Raw genomic sequence first — 20,877 nt, 5'->3', positions numbered from 1 at the left:
AAGTTCAAAAAACAAATGTCTATTAAAAGATACATTCATAAAATACAACAACATATGGGAACATTAACACGGCATGCAGCAGGGCGAGTTATCTTCTCCGACGTGCATCTCTGACTCTTCTTTGTGTAGTTGAGGCACCAGCGCCAATACTAAACAAACCTGCAAAAAATTAAAAAAAAAAATGAAACTGTATGCATGATTACTTCAATAAAAAACACCAGCAAATCACAATCAAGAACTAGTCCTACCAGGGGCTTGAGTAGCTTGAGCAGAATTGGGAACAGCAGTCACTGTGGCATTGAAGCTGAATCCTGAAGAGGCTTGGTCTTGCTTCTGTCCGAATGAGAATGCCCCATTGGTGTTTCCTGATGAACCTCCACCAAATGCGAAAGCACTACCAGAATTTCCATTGCTGGTAGAAGAATTTGAGGCGAATGAAAAGGAGCTGCTCCCTGTGCTGCCGAAGCTTGGCGTTGACCCAAAGCCATTGGTCTTGGACTCCGAAATGGATCCAAAGGATGGCAATGCAGATGGCGTATTGGATGCAGGTGCTCCAAATGCTGAGGAGGAGGGACCTGAGCCAAATGAGGAGTTGGGCGTTCCTGAACCAAAGGTAGGTCCAGACGAACCAAATGAAAAGGCCCCCTTGGAGTCAGCAGACCCATTAGTACTTTGGTTGGCAGATGTGCTGAACGAAAAGGCCCCTTTATTGTCAGAAGGTCCGTTGGTGCTTGCATTTGAAGAGGCACCAAAAGAAAATGAGCTTTTATTGTCAGCTGGTCTACTCATGCTTGGATTTGAAGAGCCAAATGAAAATGCGCTCTTGTTGTCAGTTGATCCATTGGTGCTTGAATTAGTTGAGGCACCAAAAGAAAAGGCACCCTTATTATTAGTGGGTGAACTGAAGGAAAACGCACTCTTATTCTCATTTGGTCCATTTGTGTTCTGATTGGCAGGCGAGCCAAAGGCAAAGGCAGGCTAAATTTTTGAGGGAGGGAAAAAAAAACTTCAGTAAAAATAAACATATTGAGAACACTTCATTTTACACAGACTATTTCTACATACCTTGGTTTGTTGAGGGGCAGCTTGTCCAAACGCTGAAGTAGGGCTCTGCACTGTTGAACCAAAAGCAGGCCTAGATAAATCAGTTGGTTTGCTAACACTTGACCCAAAGCCAAACGCTGGTTTAGCTTGATCGGATGAGTTGACTGAACTGAACTGGAAAGCAGAGTTTGCAGGTGCAGTTGCAGCGGGACCATTGCTCCCACCTCCAAATTGGAATGTGGGTTTGGCAGGTGTTGTCAGACTATTACTGCTACCAAAGGATGGGGTTGATTTGGTGACTTCCAAAGAGCTGGTGTTATTTGATCCGAACTGCAAATTTGGCTTGGAGGCACCAGAGCTGGATCCAAATGAGAAGTTTGGTTTCTGAGCATCTGAAGAACCATTATTGCTTGGTTTGCTTGAGGTAAACTGAAAGGCTGACTTTGGAGCTTCAGAAGGAGGGCCTTGATTTGTTGAAGATGATCCAAACTGGAATGAGGCGCTTGGTGCTGCAGGCAGTCCACTAGCACCGCCAAGTTGAAATGCTGGTGTGGGGGATGTAGTGGCACTAGATCCGAATTGAAAGGCTGATTTTGTAGCTTGAGCAGATGCATTAGTGCCAATTCCAGTGGACCCCTGCTGAACTGTTGTAGATGTAGAAGTATTATTTGCAAGACTTGATCCAAATTGGAATGCTGGTTTAGATGTTTCAGAAAGGCCCTGTCCGAGTTGAAAGGCTGTTGTGGGCACCCCTGAGGACATACCAGCACTTGAACCAAAGGAGAAGGTAGGTTTGGCTGGTGTGGCAGGGTCACTACCAGTTGATTTGACAGCACTGGCACTTGTGTCAAGTTGGAAAGCTGGCTTTGGATCCCCAGAAGACCCAAATGAAACTATTGGTTTAGCGGCAGTTGAGCTTGCACCAAATGTCGGCACCGGAGTGGCGGCAAGATTTGATGTCCCTGATGCAAACTTGAAAGCTGAATTTGTTAATGATGGTGGTGCAACTGTGCTCAAAGGAGAAGCTGCTTGAGAGGCTTGGGTACTTGACCCAAACTGGAACGTTGGTTTGGTAGCAGCTGTACCAATTATGGCTGTTCCCATTTGTAGGGTTTCACTACTTGTTGTGGAAGCCTTGATGCTGAACACATTAGATGATGGAGTCACATCCTTGGGCACACTGGAAGTTGTGGTGCCTAGTCCAATACCAGTAGAAGCTGCATTAAAAATTAGAAATTATAGAATAAAATTAAAACCAATTTTAATAAGAAGTACTGATATTTATGAGACAGGCAAAGGTACCTACCCGTTGGCTGGGCAGGGCTAGAGGAGGTGAACAGGGGTGTTGACAAGGACACCACTTGCCCTTGAACAAGCGATTGGGAGGTCACCTGTGTTGCTGGTGGAACAATAGAGGATGGAGGAGGTGCTTTCACTGCAGTTTCCACAGACTCAAGGGAGACAGCTGGTTGAGAGATTGGAAGCAGGGCTGTTGAGGACAAGGAGGCAGAAACTAGTGGGCGAGGGGAGCTGCCACTTTCAGATGAAGGAATACCATTCACCTATAGAGAAGAGAAAAGCTGTATTAGTTTACCAGAATAATAATCAGGATAGGCAAAAGAAAAGATAAGACACAAACGGTTGGCAGTTCAAGTTAAAGAGGAGTGCTATGCTACTCACTGAGGTGACGGTAGCCGAAGTCATTATGGTGCATGTGGAGGAAACAGTCACAGTAAGAGCTGAAGATCCTGAAGACAGACCTCCTGACGGAGAAAATTGTTTAGGGCCTGTGCTTACAGGTAGAGTAGCAACAGCAGCGCCTGTAGAAGTAGCTGTGAGAGGAGTTTTATTTTCTTGTCTGTTATCTGGAATGATAAATGAAGGTAATGTTACAGATGAAAGTAGTAATAACTTGCTTCAATTAAAAACTAGAACTGACCTTTGCCACTGACACGAGCCAATAAGCTTTTCAATCGTTCAGGCCTATGCAGTTTAGAATCATCATTGAGGAAGGAGTTTAATTCATCTGCCTCTGATGGTTGAACCCACAAGCTCTGTTTTGGGGTCTTTGAAGATGGAGTTCTTGGTGTATGCGAGGAAACTTCCTTACGAAAAAGTTTAGTAGTATAATCTGGAGCTGCATTATCCTGGGACTTTTCTTGTGAAACAGTGGTAGTCTCCTTCACTTGGAAACTGACTCTCTTTAAAATTCCCTTGGAGGAGACAGGCGTACCATCTGCCTGATGTGTCTCTCCTGAAAACTTCTCCTGCGGTGGTAGATTATCCTGAAGAAAGCGAAGGTCATTAATTGGATCCTATGGAACAAGACTACTGAATGTGTAGGGACCATTTCAATGCACTAACCAAGTTACATTGTGTCGATTTGGCATTTGAAGCAGTTTTCCTGTCCTTCACTTGCTTTGCACTCAGGGGAGTTAGTGGACTACTAGATCTTGAGCTGTCAACTGAACAAAAACAACAAAAGACAAATGTATGAGCATAACCAGACAAATAATGATTTATAAAGATAACTATTGGAAAAAGCTGAATTGAAGCACAAACCTGACTTCCTCTTCTGAGCAGTTATACGTTCCAACAAATTTCTACTAGAGCTAAGAGAACTGAAGATAGCATTATTTGTATTACACACTTTACGTCGCTGACGTTTCTGTTCCTCGGGAGACCCCTTCTCACGAGCTCTCTTGCCCCTACAGGAGAAAAATATATAAACTTAAGAGTTTCTCTACTTGAAACATGTTCAGAAACTAGCATGCTAGGAAGATGTTACTTACTGAGAAGAAATGTCTGGCTGGGGGGGTCTTGAAGGGACTGCAGGAGCCCGTACATGCCTATAATGGTATGTGTCGTCATTGGGATTGGGGATAGGTAACTCAGCCTTCCTTCTGCGCTTTTTTGACTCATCCTAATTTAAAGAAACAAACCAAACAAAATGCCAACCATTTTTTAAACACAATATTTATGGGTACTGGATCATAATTCTAGATGAGCTCCATCAAGCCAATGCTGTACTTCATAAAACTAAACAACTTACGGAGACATCTTGACACTCTGAAAAGATTCGTTTTCGAGAAGCTTCCTGTAAATTTTCTATCACAGAGCAGCTGTGATCATTCTTTCTTGAAGAACTCCCATTAGTTGATTTTTGAAGGCTTGATGATGGAGATAGCTTAGGTGTATCATTTTTCTCTTTGATAGATTCTGGAGGTGTACAAACAGAATTTTGCCTAAGAGAAAATCAGAAGAAGGTTTGTTGAAATAAATTATTTAACAGGGTTGCTTAAATTAAAAGCCTCAATTTCCTATAAAGGAACAAACTTTACCTGCGGCTAATGAGAGACGGTGGAGCAATTCTCACTCTAACCGGCGTCCTGACCTTTTGACTGTTATGTGGAGATAGTGTAGGGAGAATTGACTGTCCTAATTGCACTCTTGGGAAAAGACCAACAGAAGAGTATTTACTCTGATGGGTGGCACTGTTCTCACGGTACGAGGAAGAGCTACTTCCATTGGTGGCACAATTAACAACTCGACTAGTAAATCCTGGGCTATTCACGTTTGCGTAAGTCCTGGAAGAAAAAAAGATACAAACTGAGAATTTGTACATTTAACAACATGAATAAATGTGTAGATAGAAGCATGATGAATAATAATTCAATAATAATTAGGATATTTGTGCAAAATAATCAGTTCAGATCATAAGTTGTGGAAAACCTTAAGTATTGCAACACAAAAATTAATATAAGGTGAGAATTATATGCCTGATTTGGTTCTAAAAAGAACAATAATCACTTATGAACTGTAGATTGAAATTTCAAATGAACCATAGATCAGAGAAGCAGACTAGAATTTTAATACACATTTAAAGGACAAAGGGCATAAACCTTGAGAGTCATTCAAATGAAAGTTGTGAATCGAAAGAAAAATAACAATAAAAGAAAAGCTTTGGATATTGAAAATTTCATTCTGGATACTTACGATGCGTCAAGAACGGTATTAAATCTGGAAGAAGAGAGTAATGGTCCAGCAATAGTTTGAACTGTTGATCTAGAAGCAGCTCCACCAGTTCCAGGAGAGTTAATGTTGGGAGACGATGGTGTTTTAGGTGAGCCCGCGGGTGTTGCTGGCTTCTTGTTTGAGCTCTTTTTACCGAAGTTAAGAAACATTGTTGCAGCTTAAGTTTCCAGGATATCCTTGCACAAACAATCTTAAACAAATCTTCGTATCAGCGGGACTTAACCTATCTACCGGCTGCTTCTTCTCTTCCACGCTCGCGCCGTCACAACCACCAACATTCAAATTTGTTTGGGGATTTCCGGTAGATCTGCCACTATATCTATTGCAATATTGGCTTGACACGAATGCACTTATCAAAACAAAAGGCTTCGTAGATGACATTTCAGACATACAGAAACCTATAGTGCTGAGGCATGTTATGGGAAAGCGGGTAAAATTACGGCTCAAGAGCGGGGACTTAGTCGGCGTTGTGGTGGCACGGATGACGACAGTCGCGGGTTGTGGGGGTTGCATACTGCCGTTAGCTGGTGTTGCAATTCCCCATGATTTTAGTCGTAATTGTTGTGCAAATTGATTATTTTTTGTAATTTAACTATGGGGTCTCAGAAGCCCGACGCACAGAGCTCCCCGTCCACCAAAAGCAATCCCAAACCGTACGGAAATGTGTTGCTTACGCTCAAGAATTGTTTGTTGCCTGAAGAGAGGCTGTCCCCGACGCCATCCCAATTAGATGGTTTAGATAGAGAAACTGAAACAGATCTTAGGATTTTAGGATGTGAACTCATTCAAACTGCCGGAATTTTGCTCAGGCTACCTCAGGTAAGAATGGAATCCATTACTCTCTCTTATGCTTGCGCTGGTCTTGTCTTTCTGGACGTCCCACAATGGCGCCCCAACGATAGTCCAACGTATTGGTGCGTCAGCGTCATTAACTCGCTTCTGCACCCCCTTCACTCTTAGGGGCAGAATAGCTTTTGATACATTCACCCGTGGGTTTGCCTCATCGCTCTCAGCACTGTCACAAGTCTGGCGAATTGTGGAAAATTTTAACTTTTAGTCTGCATGCAGTACAGGTTATGATCCCAGAGCTTGACCATGCTGTACAGTGTGGGTTGGCTGGTTAAATTTTTATGTGATTGCCTAGATTCAATAAATTTTAGAGACATTCAGTTTTTTTTTTTTTTTTTTTTATCAAATTTTAGTGATTGGCTTGTCACTGTTACATCTTGTTCCAGTAATAAGACGTTAATTTTTGAAGCTTCCATTTATGTCAGAAAAGATTTGATAAAATTAAACATGTTTAAAATGATGGTTTGATCTGAACTTAATGGTTGCTTTGTTTTCAGCGATGGCTTCAGCAATAAATACATTTTGCTATGTTGTCAAATAACCCTTTTTTGTGACAAATTATGTTAACAGGTAGCAATGGCCACAGGGCAAGTGATCTTTCAAAGATTTTATTATTCAAAGTCATTTGTCCGACATGGAATGGAAACCACGGCCATGGGCTGTGTTTGTCTTGCCTCTAAAATTGAAGAGGCTCCTCGAAGGATAAGAGATGTCATCAACGTGTTCCACCACATCAAACAAGTTAAAAGCCAGAAGTAAGTATTTGTTTAGTTTATCATGGAGGCTTTGTCCCAGAACATGACAAAAGATTTTATCTTATCATTGGTTTCTTAAGAAAAATTTAATTCTTCAATTTTTATTGTTTGTGAAAAACTTTGTAGTTCAGACCAATTGTTTCACAAGTAAACAGTGTCTTATAAATTTGTTCGAAGTTTTTTTTGTCTTACTTTAATGTTTAGAGCCATGTTCAGGGGCTTGTCCTCCTCTTTTGTTGTGAATAGATTATTCCTACAATCTATCTGGCAGAGCCAGTCTTTTCTTATTATGTGCTGCCAATGTTATTTTGGTTAATGTAAAAACGTTTTATAGCAAGTATGCCTTCGGTGAGTTCTCAAAACTTCTAATCTCATAACAGATTCATTCTCTTGATTAGTGTTACCATAGTTGTCTATGCCACCAACTATTTTCACATTAAGCTCTAGCCTTGCAGTATTCTTTATTTTAAAAGCAGTCTTTGCATTTCAAGCATTTATGAATTAGAAGTGTGTATATATAGAGGGAAAGAGGGATTTCAATCAACGAAATTTTTTGAACACAATTTTTGATTGGTTTGTACATTTAGATCTACGCTAAGTAGATTTGCATTTCATCAAAATAATTTAGTAGTTGGCAACCAAGATCACTGGAAATTGTTCTGTGTCTAATGGATGGCTTCAATCTTTACATTTTGGGGTAAAGAATATCAGCTCTCTACATTGTTTTCTTTTTTTTTTCTCTTGAATGCCATGTGATTGAGTCTGCTCATTCTCATGGGTGACAATTTCAACTTGCAAGCTTCTTCTGGGGTCACACTATTTTCTTCATGTTCCTTTGATTAATAATTACAACAAATGGGCTCAGTGGTTGCCCTTTTCATATCAAATTTAATATCTCCTTACATTTTCTGCCTTGGAACATGGATCAAATAGGGAATGGGTGGTCCCATGTTTGAATTTTGAAACATTTTATGGAAATATGTTTACCACTTTAAAGCTGATACTGTACTTTTGAACCTGTGCTCAAAGACTTTGTTTGTTACTTCCTTTCCCACAGATGAGGACTGGGACATACAGGGTGAGTGGCGGCAAGCCAGTCGAACGCCTGAACAGCCCGACCATCCAGCTAGATGGTTTGGTTCGGTGCATTGGTTTGGTGCAATGGCGTCCCTACCTTCCAGTATCACCCCGGCTCAGCCCGGTCTTCACAAACTGCAAGCAGCAACCATGATTTATTTTTTCCTTCAGTATTCTTTCAGGCTGTAATTTCTGCTTATCAACTGTTCATATTTCTTTGAGAAATTGAAGTTAGACTTTATTCTGGCTTTGGTAAGGTCCATTGTTGCAATGTTATATCTTTTAAATGAACTAACTTATTACAATTAAAAGATGTGATCATGTGCCTATTTGTATAATGATGTTATTAGAGGCTGTCTTGTTGTAGCTGTTATTTGTACTTTTTTATGAAACTTTTTTGTCATTTACAAACGATTAATGAATTGAATGGAATGTTATCATAAGTTACAATATTTACAATTAATGTTAGTCAGTGTGTGTATTTAGAGAAGGGACAGAGCCCAGATATTCTGGTTGGTTGTGGAATTTGCACAAATGCACCACACCTTTTTTTAAAAGTGACTGTAGAGGCAGAATTCCAGGCACAGATGGGGTGGTGGGTTCTTGAAGGAAGTGGAGCTGCTTGAATTGTGGGCAAAGAAATGCACTTTGCTTCTGTAACTTGTATGACATTCTCCCCTCCCCTCCCCCCCCCCAAAAAAAAAGTCTGTTTCTGGAAGCGCGCCTGCAGAATTCATGCTCTGCTACTCATGCTCCTTGCCTTTCCAAGACATCTATTTTGCAATTTTGTGTGTGCCAATCATCATGTTACCTGTCATTTAGGATATTGTATTATTATCTGAAGAGCCTATTGCTATTTGACTAGAACTGCACAAGGGGATTCAGTTCAGCTGTTTATTTTCATAACCATTCTTTCCTATCATGTCCACATCGTTACCCCCTGTACCCTCTGACCTGCAAGGAGCTATGTGTGGCAGCTCTGCATAATTTCTCTGCTGAGCTGAATCACCTGGCATTTTTTAAATGTATTGTCTAGTGCTTTTTCTTGCTCAGACAGCTGCTGTTTTATTTTAATATATAGTCACATATTTTAGAGACAGTTTCTGGACCGAATCTATTTAAACTATGGCTATTGTTATAGTGACAAGATTGTATTTACTTTATTCAAATAAGTATTGTAACTCTTGTTGATAACTCATGTTGACATAGGTCTTGATGTCCCATTTATTTTTTCATATCTGTTTTTGTTGACCTAGAAGTTCTTTGCTTCATGTGGTAAGTACATAGCCCAGTTGTGAAGCTTTGTCTAGTCACTTCTGTACTGTGCTAATTTTCTCAAGATGTGCATTGCTTTCAAAGAAGGTAACTCATCTAAAGGACATAAACAGGAATGGCTGAACTTTTCAAAACTGATGGATGTGTCTGTGAGTAAGCTACATCTCTGTTAAAAGCATTTTGTGTCTGCAGTCTTAATGAATGAATGTTGAATTTTCTTGGTTATATTGACTGCATTTTTGTGCCATAGCACTGCAGACCTCTACCTTCTCCTGTGTGGAGCTTGTCTGCAGTGGACCAACTTGGATTCATCACTTCATCCTCTAAGAAGCTCATTTTCATCTTTTGATGGTGGTGAAGTCGCTGTTACTGCATGGAGGACACACTGCATGGGGCATCTACACTTGCCCAACTAAGCTGAATGCCCAGGACTTCTGACTCACTAAGCTCAGTGGGCATTACCAAGGTTCATCACATCTTTATAACAGCATAAGAAGAAGTTAAAGATGTGTGTGTTTACCTATGTTTAACCTCACTTTGGAGTTCCAGACTGACACCATCTAGCAGAATTGATATGAGGGTATGACAGTGAGGAGGAGTATATCATCGGCTGCCTGAACTCATCGCTATTGTTGCATCTGTAGTCATAATGAGTCACAAAAGTGGTATGAACTCATTGGTAGTTAATGCTTGTTATATAAAGTCTGCAAGAAATGTCCTTATCAGTGTAAAGTACTTTTGAACCTTGATGTATTCATTAGCCATGATTTATTGTGTTATAATTTGAAAATTGTATCTGACTGTTCTATATTTAGTGAATGTGAGTGTGTGTGTGTGTGCACTGGAAAAGGCCAAGGAGCATTGTAGGCTTAAGCAAAACGGAATATTCAAATTATTTTAATTGCCCTTCAAAGAGAGAATATACATCTGAGGTGAAATCAATCATGGTTGTTGCAGTCCTGTGGGGTTTAGGAAGTTGCATTCAAAAGCTTGCTATGAAAGTGACAGAATATTGATTCTGTCTATAGGTAGGGTTGATGCTAATGTGCATTTGCACACCTTTGTGTGATTTGTGTTGCTGCAGGACCATCACTCCCGTGATCATTGACCAGGCTTATTCTGTTCTGAAGACGCAAGTCATCAAAGCTGAGCGTAGAGTTCTCAAAGAACTTGGGTTCTGTGTGCATGTCAAACATCCTCACAAGGTACATTAGCACCTCATTACCTCAGTACAGCTGTGGTTTTCAAGCTACTATTTACCTCTTGGTTTTTTTTTCCTTGAACAGATTATTGTGATGTATTTGCAAGTTTTGAACTATGAAAAACATCAGTCATTCATGCAATTGGCTTGGTGAGTAACCCTCATAAAAGTCACTTTCATGGACCCTTTTCTTTCGTGACATGTGTTGATCCAGAATCTCGTTTTTCAGGAATTACATGAACGATTCCTTAAGAACAGATGTCTTTTTGCGGTACCATCCTGAAACTGTTGCCTCTGCCTGTATCTATCTTACTGCGAGAAAATTGAAGATTGCTTTACCAAAAAGCCCTGCTTGGTGGTCAGTCTTTGATGTGTCGGAAAGGGATATTAAGGATGTCTGTTTCCGCATTCTTCGGTTATATGAAAGACCCAAGGTAAGGGATTATTTATTATCTATTTTATATGAAAATTTTTTAGTTTCACTCATATAATGAATATTGTTTCAGCCTAATGCTGATGAACTAGACAAGCGTGTTGAAATATTGAAGAAGCAGTATGAAGATTCTAGACTAAAAGCCCGACAAGCTCTACCAACTAATAACAGCAATAACAACAATCAAAATAGTGTAACTGGCTCAGACCCAAATACACCTCATGGAAGTCAAAGTCCTTCACCTGATAATCTTAGTCAGTCACATACAAGGTCACGGCCAAGTTCACCAGTGAAGGGCAAAGAAGATAAGCATCATCGATCAAGTGGCTGGTCTGTGAATACTGGGTACGTTGCGTTTTCTTGGACAGGCCTCTCTCATTACTCCGGCCTGCTTCATACCCATGTGCCATGCCTGGATTTTCTCTACATACCCATGTAAAATTTCTTACATTTTCTTTATTTCTATTTTGGCAGTCGGAACCATCACAACAACAAACACAGGAACAGTAGAAGTAGGAGTCGTTCCTCTTCTAGGAGCCCAAAGAGGAATAAGAGGTCGAAGAAGACCAGGAAGTCACGTTCACCCACTCCTCGCTCGAGATCAAGATCACGTTCGCGTACAAGGTCAAGGTCACAGTCCAGAGACAAGCGTAGTAAAAAGACACACAGAAAATCAAGAAGAAATAGTTACTCAAGATCTCCATCACCGTCACCCCGGGGGAAAAGGTAATAAAATTCATTGTGATAATTGTCTGCATTTATCACTTTTACCCTGTGATGAGTGAATACTAATCAAAATGTTTGTTTCTTTCCTATTTAAGGGAGAAGAGGTACAAGTCAAGATCTCGTAGTTATGAAAAGTCACGTTTGCGTGTCTCATAAGTCTGTTAATTTTCAATTTCCAAAGGGTTCAATTCCTTTGTACATGGTGATACAAAGCAAGATATATTTTCTTCTGAGATAACATTTTTCTGAAATTTACAATTCATATATTGTCATTTACCTAGTGAGTCTAATGGCTGGAAAGAATCAATGAAATCTTTTTAGGCAATTTAAGCTGTGAATCCGTATAGGAAGTATTTGGTTCTCTTTTTAATTTTGTGTTTCAGACCTTGTTAATTTAACTAGACCTCAACAGATAACAGGCTAAAGATTGGTTTTGCTTAATAATTCTAGCAGAGTTGTACATTAATACTAATGATATGATGTGCCATCACTGTTGTGAAATTTAATGTTCGACCAATCTATGCTAATTGCAGTTTTTTGTTGTTTTACAAATATCAATTTTCTTCCAAGGAATGACAACCTTTGTCAGTTTCGTTGTCCTTATCTTGTTGTATTGTACATGTGACATGTCTTGCCTTGTATCAATGAATCCTCACACATTGGAGATATTGTACCTGATTCTGTGATGCATTTTCACCAGCTCTTGCATATTCTCAGAAGCTTAGTCAAGAAGTGTAAATTTGATCAATGTGTTTCCATTTTATTTCCCTCGTATTTTTTTGACGATATACTTACTCAAATAGTAAAGGAACTATTTTCTACAGAGCAGTATTCAATTTGAAGTGATTATTCTTGGACTTTGTTGACGATTGGTGGGTTAAATAGTCTTCTTGCAAAGAAATTTTTGTTAAAACTTAAACACAAAATAATATTACCATTGCAATTGGTTAAACTGCCCTATTATATTGTAATTGAAGTATCAGGCAAATTATCACCTCTGCAGTTAAATCCTGAATGGTTTATGAACTCAAATAAAACTCCTGCAGATGATCAATCATTTCTAATCATTGAGGTGCAATGTACGACATTATGTCTTTCACAGGCTGGCTACTGTAAATGAGCATTTGACTTATGTCTTACTGTGTTATTTAATTTAAGCATCTTAAAACCTAGCTCTGTTTGGAGTGTCTGTGAATATAGTACTATTTTTATCTTGTACAGGATGATTGGAGGATGTGGTGCTGATTTGGCATCAAAAAATAAAAGAGTACGTAATTTTTTTAACATGCTTCTGTATTTTTCCTTTTTTTCCCTCTTTTTGGTCGCACAGAATTTGAAAAAAAATATGTGGAAGGAAAGGTTGAAAGTAATGGTCATCTCAGCAGAATTGCTTTCTTCTTGGCGAAACCAGCTGGAGGGGCACTTCCTCTTTCCCCATTGGATATTGGCACATGGTCAAGCCGCGTAATCTGAACACAATCATTTAAACCTCGACCCATGCTGTCATCTTATCTGACATGACCTACTGGTGTTTTACCTGAGGTATTATGCTGATGATGTAGCTTCGGTACGATGGAATCTCATCGATTGGGTTGCCACGAAGCGTGAGATTCCTCAATTTGCTGAAGTGGCGCAGCTTGGCGACCGAGTTGAGTTTAGTCAGACGATTGGCGTGCAGGTACAATATCCGTAGTTGTGGAAACTGGGATATTTCCTGCCAACAAATAAGCAGCTCTTTGGCACTACCGCGCGGGACTGGCGCCAGGTCCGCCGGTCCGGTCCGAGGACTCCCAACTCAACTCACGTCCGAAATGTCAGTCAGGTGGTTGAAGGACAGGTCGAGCCAGGCCAGCGCCTCGGGCTGCTCGATGAGGTTCCTCGTCAGGGACGACAGCCCCCGGATGTCGGGCAGGAGGTTGTTGTTGAGCCACAGCGACGCGGTCACAAACTTCTTGTTTTGGAGCTGCGTCGGCGCGCGGCCCGTCCTGGCAGCCCGCGGTGTCTCGTTGTCTTGAATGTCTGGGGCAGAGCGATAACAGAACAGCGGGAGTAGAAATGGCAAACCTTGCCCGCACCCCTCCATGCGGCCTTTCTGTGCACAGTCTTCGCGCCGGCGATGCAGGCAACCCAACGAGCCAGCCTGCCACACAGCCAAACACGTTGGGTGGCCTACATCGCAGGCGCGAGCGCTCTGTGCGCCACAACAACTGCGGCATTTCGGCTGTGGCCTCGGCCTGCGTGGTGCGCGTCGCACATACCAGCGATGCTGCTGAAGTATCTGAAGGAGAAGTCGATGGGCGGCCCCATGGTGCCCTCGCTGAGCTCGTCGCGTCGCGAGAGGTTCCGCCGGTTGGTCTTGGTGCTGGGCAGCGGGCCGCACCTCGGGGCGCACGACACCGCCAGGGCCATCCTGGTGCTGCGCAAGGACAAGGATGGTGGGCCCACTGTGGGTGGAGCGGCCGGGGCCGCGAACCCGCGCCGCGCTCCGCGACGGCCTGCAGCGACGGCGGCCCCGCGCCCGACACCTGACGCACTGCGGACTGCGGCGTGGCCCACCTCACCGCGGCATTCCCTCCCAGGGGCTGTTTCCGAGAGGGAGGTCCCATCGGCGTGTCTCTCTCGCACCCACACGGGACGCCCTGCGAGTGCGAGTGAGAGAGACCGCCCGCTTGGAATCAGCCTGCTGTGAATGGAAGTCACGACTTCCGCCCATAGACTAGACTAGACTCGGCCGGCCGTCTAGGCGGACTGGCAGGGCAGAGCAGGGCGGCAGGGCTGCCGCACCGCGCCCACCGCACGCCACTGCACCAGTTTCCATTCCGACCAAAGTCACGAGTGTCTGATTTTGTTTAATTCCATGGCGCCAGATTGGGCTTGGCGTGGGCGGGGGTGGGGGAGGGGGTGGGTCGTGTGCGCGGGGTGCTGACTCACTTGGTCTGCTTTGTCGTCGCGATGCGGGTCGGGGCGGGGCGAAAGGGACCTCGCGGGGGGCCTCGCCGAGTTATGAACTGCAGAAGTGCGTGATGGTGTTCCCACCGAGGAGGAAGGGAAGAACGCACAACCCGCGCGTTCCAGGGCGGGAAGGAAGTGCGACGCGGGTTTTCTCGGAATCGGTTTGCCCGACCGCCGCGCCGACCGCGCGCAGTGGCAGCGGCAGCGATGAGGGCTCCAAGAACTTTGATTCGACTCGACGCAATAATGCCGCGCAGGATTGGCGTTGGCGCTGCGCGGCGCTACGCGCGCCGACATTCCTCGTCCCGGCCGACGCCATGCAGCCATGCAGCCTGGCCTTCCCTATCCCCGACAGGTATTTTCGTAGCCATCCCATATCCACGGGCCATCGGGCCACGCAGCCACTAACGGCCAGGTCGGGGGTGGGGGCGGGGGCGGAATGATTCCCCGTCACGCGATGCCAGAGAAATTAAACCCATTCATGTCTTGATTCGCGGGAACGGAGAGGAAAAGGGGTGAGGCGGGCAGGAGAGGCGCGGTGGGGTGGGGTGGCCAGCGAAGGGGAACGTCAGATACAGGGAGAAATAATTTACTGCCGTCGAGCGTATCGGGCTTGACTGGTTCTTCCTTTCGCGGGAAATAGCGCGGGAGGAGGGCACAGTAATTTTTGTTGCTAACAGAAAAGGAGACGGCAAAATTACAAGCACTATCCACTTACTTTTTTTTTACTTTCTGGAAGGAGAACTTCTTCTCCTTTTATTCTATTTTTTTCCTATTTTGACTGCAGGCGTAGAACCTTGTCAGTGGGAATGTTCACTTTTAAATTTAGAATGGTGCTGTGAAAGCTGTTGCCTGTCAACAAGACTTGGACCACAAGAGCATTGTTGGGACGCTTGGCGTGGTGGCGCGGCCAGGCGCGGCTTGGCGGCGTGGCACTAGGCGGCTAGGCAGTGGGCAGACCTTCCAAAAGACATCATACTGCTGACCTTTGAGGCTCAAACCGTAAGTGAAATCAAATTTGGGCCATATAAGATCAGTTCATAAGTGTTTTATTTGAATCTGGAAGAGATGATTTACATATCAGTCATAATTGTTAACTAGGTATTTTTCAGGGATTAAGCGTCATGTGCAATAAATATACAGATAAAACATCAAGTAAAATTTGACGAAAAATGTGATACCGAACACAGTTTAAAATGTCCAAAATTAAGGATACACTGCAATAAGTCCATTAAATATGCAGAAATTCTGATGGTCATCAACCCTGTACACCACATAAATTACTTTAATACTGAATGCCAAAGGTGACAAAAAGTGAAAACTGAATCACAAAATTAAAATGAGATTTTAGACAAAATGAAAAACTTAACTTAAAAGATCACAGGAATTCTTACTAACAGTGAGCATCAGAATAAAATAAAAGATAAGACAAATAATCATAGTTAAAGATCATGATAAGGCAGAATTTGGAATATTCATGCCTATGATAGACATGAATCTAATTTGTTAAATTCATCGTAACAAGTTTGTACAGTGTCTTATTATACAAAACAAAATCAAAACAACAGTGTCTTACACCTTGTCTTCTCATATTTAAAATCATTTAACATTATAATCTTCCTGTACACTATCAGTCATTTACAAATATAACACTACAGAACATTTATAGAGTTCCAACATAGGCTCTACAATTCTAGTATCTACAGGGATCACAGGATTACTTTTGATAACTGCTGTTTTCTTCTCAATCAGTCTTGCTTTGGCTGCAGTGAGGCCACAAACTTGTGCCCAGTCCTGACCTCATCAAGGTGGCACTAAGTGTCATGAAAAAGCACACACACATTCTCGCACACATGCTCACACACAATGTTCTTAAAGTATCTTAACAATAATTACAGTTCTTTAAAATGATGTATCAAACACATTCAAAGACACACTTAAAAACAAAATTCATTTGAATGATTCAACAGTGTGTGTGAAACTTAACTGCACTTTGATTTAGAAATAACTTGATTTCATGAATAACAGGAAGTTTGGCAGTTACAACAGAAAGCACAGCCCAGTAAAAGTACACTTGTCCCAATTTTCATGAAAAATGTGCCTTCTGCCTTGTCTCTGAATAGCAGCACACAATCCTCTTCTATCAAGGAACCAGTTCGTTGCTAGCCATCAAGGGACTTCCCTGCAAAAAGTAAGGGAATGTAGAATCATGTTATACAGCAACTGTCGATTGAAGGGGTTGGTATTTCATTTCAAGGGACTTTGGAATGACGTACCTTCAACGTCACACGTAATTCTCGCCGGCCCTGGCGGGGATGCGTTCCGAGCGCTCCATGCGCTCCCGCTCCCGTTCCCGGTCCGCGCGGTCTAGGTCGTTCTCCTCCTCGGAGGCTGCTGACGTTGACCTGAGGGAGCTGCGCACTTTGAGCAGCGCTCCGCTGCCAGCCGCCGCTGTCCGCTGTGCCATGGAACAATTGTTGTTCGTGTGGCTTGACAGGAATGTCATCTCCATTGTTGTGTGCTTCTGTAACAAAATAATTGTAAAGCGATTAAAACCAAGCATGTTACCTCAAGTTTTGATTTTATTAGTTTTATTAGGGCGAGAAAAGGTACAAATTAATTTGCTTTAACTTTTACTTTTCACATTAATTTTTATAAATTTAACAATTATTAGACAAGATTTTAAAAAAATTATAAGTTTTTGGACAAACAAGCTGTTATGTGGGAATGGTTAAAGAACAAACCTTATCATCCAATGGATTTCCAGTGATGGTGATGGTGTTAGCATGCATGAGCAGTCCATTAGGTTGAAGGTGACCATTACCCAAACTGCTGTGGTTGGTGCCCAAGGTGCCCAAGTTGCCAAGTGTGCCAGCAGTCCTCCCATTCAGGGCAAACCCATTCATTACCGGTTCCAGAGGCTTATCTCGTTCAATGGTGTCTGCATCAATGTGTTCCATATTAGTAAATAGCAACAAACAAAGCAAACCCAAGACAAGATATCGAGCACAAGCTTGTGAAAAAATTAAAGTGCATCCCCTTGAACAATAAATTATATGTTAACATGAGCACACAAAATAAATCAAAGTTGCCACACTCAGTTAGTGATTATCATCAAATTCAAGTTTTGGCCAAATACAACAGAAATTCTCAGCTTTTTGGTATATTTACATCTTTGTTTCTTACCATGAGGATCGTGTGATGCATTGTGAGATCCTTCTTGAGATTGTTGGCTGTGTCGGTTGCAGAGAAAAACTAATAAGCACAGGCCTAGGAGTAATCCAAGGCCTCCGAGTACTGCTCCTAACACCACATAAAGCATACTACTGGAAGACCCTGTGTCTGTTATAACACTAGAGCCAGCTTGTATAACCATGGGAGGTGGAGTTGTCATCTCACCTGCAAAAAATGACAATAAGATAAAAGGTCAAAATGTAAAAATACGTTTTATGGTTTACTTAGAAATGTAGCCAACTGATGACTTACGCTGAGTTTTATGAGTGCGTATAACACTGAAATCTGATGCAGCTCCAACAGTAAAACTCTGAAGCTTTATATCATAAATAGTATCAGGCAGCAAATGTGTGATAATATAGGCACGAGTCTGTTCACCCTCAACAGTGGCTTTAACATATTCACCAGCATTACTTGTAGCTCTATAGTACACATAAAAGCCTTCAATCGGGGAGGATGCAGAAGGTGTGTACTGGAAAATTAAAATATTGACCATAAATTTCCAATTTTAGAGCAAAGGAATTCAAAATAGAATACGGTACATGAATAAAATTAACATACCTGCCAGTGTATTTCAATAGCTGAAGGACTCACAGCCTCTGTTGTAGTCAATAAAGGAGTACTAAGATGTGTTTTGAGTGCTGGTGAGCCACGATGAAGATGGAATCTTGCAGAATTGGGGCCCAATTTATTGTCATTATTCGAGTACACAGCAGCAATGCGGAACCTGTAGGTATGATCTGGTTCCAGATTTGACACCTCGTAACTCCTGATATGTGGTGCTATATCTTCATTGCTGGTCATCCAGCGGTTGCCACGACCTCTACGCCCACCTGTTGAATTTTGGTAAAGAAATGTAAATTTTTTGTTGTCCAATGATGACCATAACTGGGGTACACACATTACTTTGACTTACCACCCCTTGTGTGACCATTGCCCAACTCTCTGTATTGTACTTTGAAAAACTGGATAGGTAATCCAACATTATCCGGAACACTCCACCGCACCATGACTGATTCATCAGACAAGCGAGTTATATGAGGTTTTGTAGGAGGTATCATAACAGCTGTGAATAAAAATAAATACAGTTAAAAAGCTAGTAACATTTTTATTAAAGTAAGGGAAAAAAATACCCACCATTTCCTTTGTGCTTCTTATCTTTTCGTCTACCTTTACCACCCCTCCTATGCTCTTTCTTCTCGAGTTGGTGGTGACCATAGGAGGGTGAAGATGTAAGTCCAATATTACCAGGACCTGTACAAAATGAAGAGGGAAAATGTGAAATCTTTCTTGACAGTTATTGGCAACTTGAACAGAGCCGATATAAATTTTGAAATACACTACCGCCAATTTCAGAGTCATCAACATCGGGCATGTTGTCACCAGTCATGTGAGCAGTGACCTGCATGGGTTTCACTTGCAGCATTGTGGAGCCATAGGTAGTTCCTTGTGCATTGGAGGCCATACACTGGTAGAAGCCAGCATGGCGCTTTTCTAATCTATTGATGCGCAGAGTGCCTCCTAAATAAACAAAAACAATAAAAAATATAATCAAATCTTGATTTAAAATTTAAAAAAGGATTATCAGAAAATGACTTTACCATTAGCTTTGATAAGAGAGTCGTTATTCACTGATTCACCATTCAGGAGCCAAGTGATGACTGGACTTGGTTCCCCTCGAAATTGACAATCCAACTGACATGATCCACCTTCTTCTCCTACAGTTTTGGGGGGCTCAGACACAAGGGTTGGAGGTTCTGAAGTGTAAAAAATTGAGTTGAGAAGAGACAAGCTACATGGTAAAGACAAGCATTTCATATTTGTTTTCAGAGGGAATGTAAATTACCTTGAACAAACAAAGATATAACATGAGGTACTGCTCTACCAATGCCATTGGATAGTTCACAAACATACGTTCCTCTATCTGAGGCAGCTACGTTTGGAATTCGCAATCCTCCAGGTATCTCTTCAGATTGACTTGGAAGGGGGCCGTTCTTTCTACGCCATGATACAGAGGGAGTAGGATAACCCGATCCTGCACACTCTAGAGTAACATTGCTTCCTGCAACATAAAACAATGTCAAATAATTTGCCAAAAAAGAAAAGAGCATTCAAAAAGAAAAAAAAATACAATTATTGGACATAATTTACCAGTGGCAATTGTATAATTATCTTCTGGACGGTAAGGAAACCGAGGCTGTTGAGGTTCAGTGTTCCATGATACTCTGAGGGATATCTTCTGGTGAGAGGTGATGGTGTTGCCAGTAATGTAATTACTTGCAGAGCAAGTGTAGGTACCTTCATCTTTATCAGAAACATTTGGAAGCACTAGGGTTCCGGTGGAAGATATAACTTGAACTGATTCTGTTTGGAAAAAAAAAAGACAAACACACAAAAAATTAAAAGGGTAAGGAGAAGTCCAAACGTTTAGTGCAATAATATAAAACATAAGACATACCAGGGAGATTTCTGCCATCCTTAAAGTACTGCAAAACTGCAGGAGGGTTGCTACTTGGTGATTGGCAATGTATTAAAATAGTATTCCCTTTTCTTACTTCTATGACTGTATCATCTGTGTTTGGAAAGTCTCCCATCTCAGCAAGGCTCAGGTGGGCAGGTATAGAGGCAAGGGCAGAAGCTCCATACCAGGCAACACACTGGAAATGAATTGACATATTTTTAAAACTCTCCCATAGCTGATAGGATTACAATAAATTTCAGTCAGTAGGTAAGTGCTATCGTACCTGGTAATCACCAGTTTGTCGCTCATCATTAACAAGTACATTCAACTGATTGCTGTTTTGAAGAGGCTTGCCTTTATGAGCGGTACTATTTAGATAGCGTCCATTATGACGCCATCTGACTTGCTCAGCGGGAATATTAAGAGAACATTCAAACGTAACATCATCACCTGGTGGAGCTGCAATAGGCTCTGGGGCACGGACAAACCGAAGTCCAACATCTACAAAGACCAGAGAAAATTGTTGTCAGACATTTGTGGAAGGTCTTAAAAACATGCGCTTATATGAAAGACACAATTAAAAATTTAAGACTTACCGGCAAATGTTTTTTGAATGAATAGAAAGATTATGATGAATCTGACTGTTGAAGCAAGAGCGCTCATTGGGCTCTCCATGATGCTGCCACTCTACATACATCCCTAAAAAGAAAATTGAAAGAAGGTCATTAATAACTTGGTAGAAACCAGATGATGTCAAGTGAATGCAGGAACACTGAGGGAGGAAACAAGAAACAAGTAGTACATTCCCATTCATGAGAACAAGATCCCAAAGCCT

General features: G+C 42.0%; 4 protein-coding genes across 10 annotated transcripts in view; 1 reads left to right on the top strand and 3 right to left on the bottom strand.

Annotated features, from left to right (window-relative positions):
• Positions 1 to 3: 3 nt before the first annotated feature.
• LOC117639843 (nuclear envelope pore membrane protein POM 121-like) lies at positions 4 to 5,489 on the bottom strand. Its single transcript, XM_034375783.1, has 12 exons — positions 5,041 to 5,489; positions 4,386 to 4,631; positions 4,097 to 4,289; positions 3,837 to 3,967; positions 3,607 to 3,752; positions 3,409 to 3,509; positions 2,984 to 3,329; positions 2,725 to 2,909; positions 2,351 to 2,606; positions 1,066 to 2,261; positions 249 to 978; positions 4 to 159 (listed from the first exon to the last, which is right to left on the bottom strand). Exons 1-12 carry the CDS (start codon positions 5,226 to 5,228, stop codon positions 89 to 91), a joined length of 3,789 nt encoding a protein of 1,262 aa, XP_034231674.1. The 5' UTR covers positions 5,229 to 5,489; the 3' UTR covers positions 4 to 88.
• Positions 5,490 to 5,564: 75 nt separating this feature from the next.
• On the top strand, positions 5,565 to 12,679 carry LOC117639897 (cyclin-L1). The gene is made up of 8 exons (XM_034375871.1): positions 5,565 to 5,898; positions 6,499 to 6,683; positions 10,120 to 10,240; positions 10,322 to 10,386; positions 10,466 to 10,670; positions 10,743 to 11,014; positions 11,144 to 11,395; positions 11,491 to 12,679. Exons 1-8 carry the CDS (start codon positions 5,674 to 5,676, stop codon positions 11,549 to 11,551), a joined length of 1,386 nt encoding a protein of 461 aa, XP_034231762.1. The 5' UTR covers positions 5,565 to 5,673; the 3' UTR covers positions 11,552 to 12,679.
• On the bottom strand, positions 12,664 to 15,231 carry LOC117639900 (leucine-rich repeat-containing protein 51-like). The gene is made up of 5 exons (XM_034375887.1): positions 15,066 to 15,231; positions 13,654 to 13,811; positions 13,200 to 13,414; positions 12,933 to 13,109; positions 12,664 to 12,864 (listed from the first exon to the last, which is right to left on the bottom strand). Exons 2-5 carry the CDS (start codon positions 13,802 to 13,804, stop codon positions 12,769 to 12,771), a joined length of 639 nt encoding a protein of 212 aa, XP_034231778.1. The 5' UTR covers positions 13,805 to 13,811; positions 15,066 to 15,231; the 3' UTR covers positions 12,664 to 12,768.
• Positions 15,232 to 15,375: 144 nt separating this feature from the next.
• The window catches only part of LOC117639849 (interference hedgehog-like), a 42,842-nt gene continuing 37,340 nt past the window's right edge, over positions 15,376 to 20,877 (bottom strand). For 6 of the 7 annotated variants that reach the window (XM_034375810.1, XM_034375795.1, XM_034375834.1 and 3 more), the window contains exons 2-16: positions 20,639 to 20,741; positions 20,326 to 20,543; positions 20,040 to 20,238; positions 19,733 to 19,945; positions 19,428 to 19,643; positions 19,183 to 19,338; positions 18,926 to 19,102; positions 18,719 to 18,835; positions 18,498 to 18,647; positions 18,143 to 18,414; positions 17,834 to 18,053; positions 17,534 to 17,746; positions 17,092 to 17,288; positions 16,624 to 16,871; positions 15,376 to 16,529 (exon numbers count right to left, since the gene is read on the bottom strand). In XM_034375810.1, the coding sequence (XP_034231701.1) occupies positions 16,632 to 16,871; positions 17,092 to 17,288; positions 17,534 to 17,746; positions 17,834 to 18,053; positions 18,143 to 18,414; positions 18,498 to 18,647; positions 18,719 to 18,835; positions 18,926 to 19,102; positions 19,183 to 19,338; positions 19,428 to 19,643; positions 19,733 to 19,945; positions 20,040 to 20,238; positions 20,326 to 20,543; positions 20,639 to 20,717 (2,667 nt within the window). In that variant the 5' untranslated portion in view covers positions 20,718 to 20,741 and the 3' untranslated portion in view covers positions 15,376 to 16,529; positions 16,624 to 16,631. The remainder of the gene's footprint in view (positions 16,530 to 16,623; positions 16,872 to 17,091; positions 17,289 to 17,533; positions 17,747 to 17,833; positions 18,054 to 18,142; positions 18,415 to 18,497; positions 18,648 to 18,718; positions 18,836 to 18,925; positions 19,103 to 19,182; positions 19,339 to 19,427; positions 19,644 to 19,732; positions 19,946 to 20,039; positions 20,239 to 20,325; positions 20,544 to 20,638; positions 20,742 to 20,877) is intronic. The other variant, XM_034375843.1, reaches the window with a different exon arrangement.

Source organism: Thrips palmi, unplaced genomic scaffold, assembly GCF_012932325.1.
Source record: "Thrips palmi isolate BJ-2018 unplaced genomic scaffold, TpBJ-2018v1 HiC_scaffold_1, whole genome shotgun sequence".
NCBI lineage: Eukaryota > Metazoa > Arthropoda > Insecta > Thysanoptera > Thripidae > Thrips > Thrips palmi.
The sequence above is the reverse complement of the archived record's forward strand: the minus strand, read 5'-3'. Positions and strand labels throughout refer to the sequence as shown.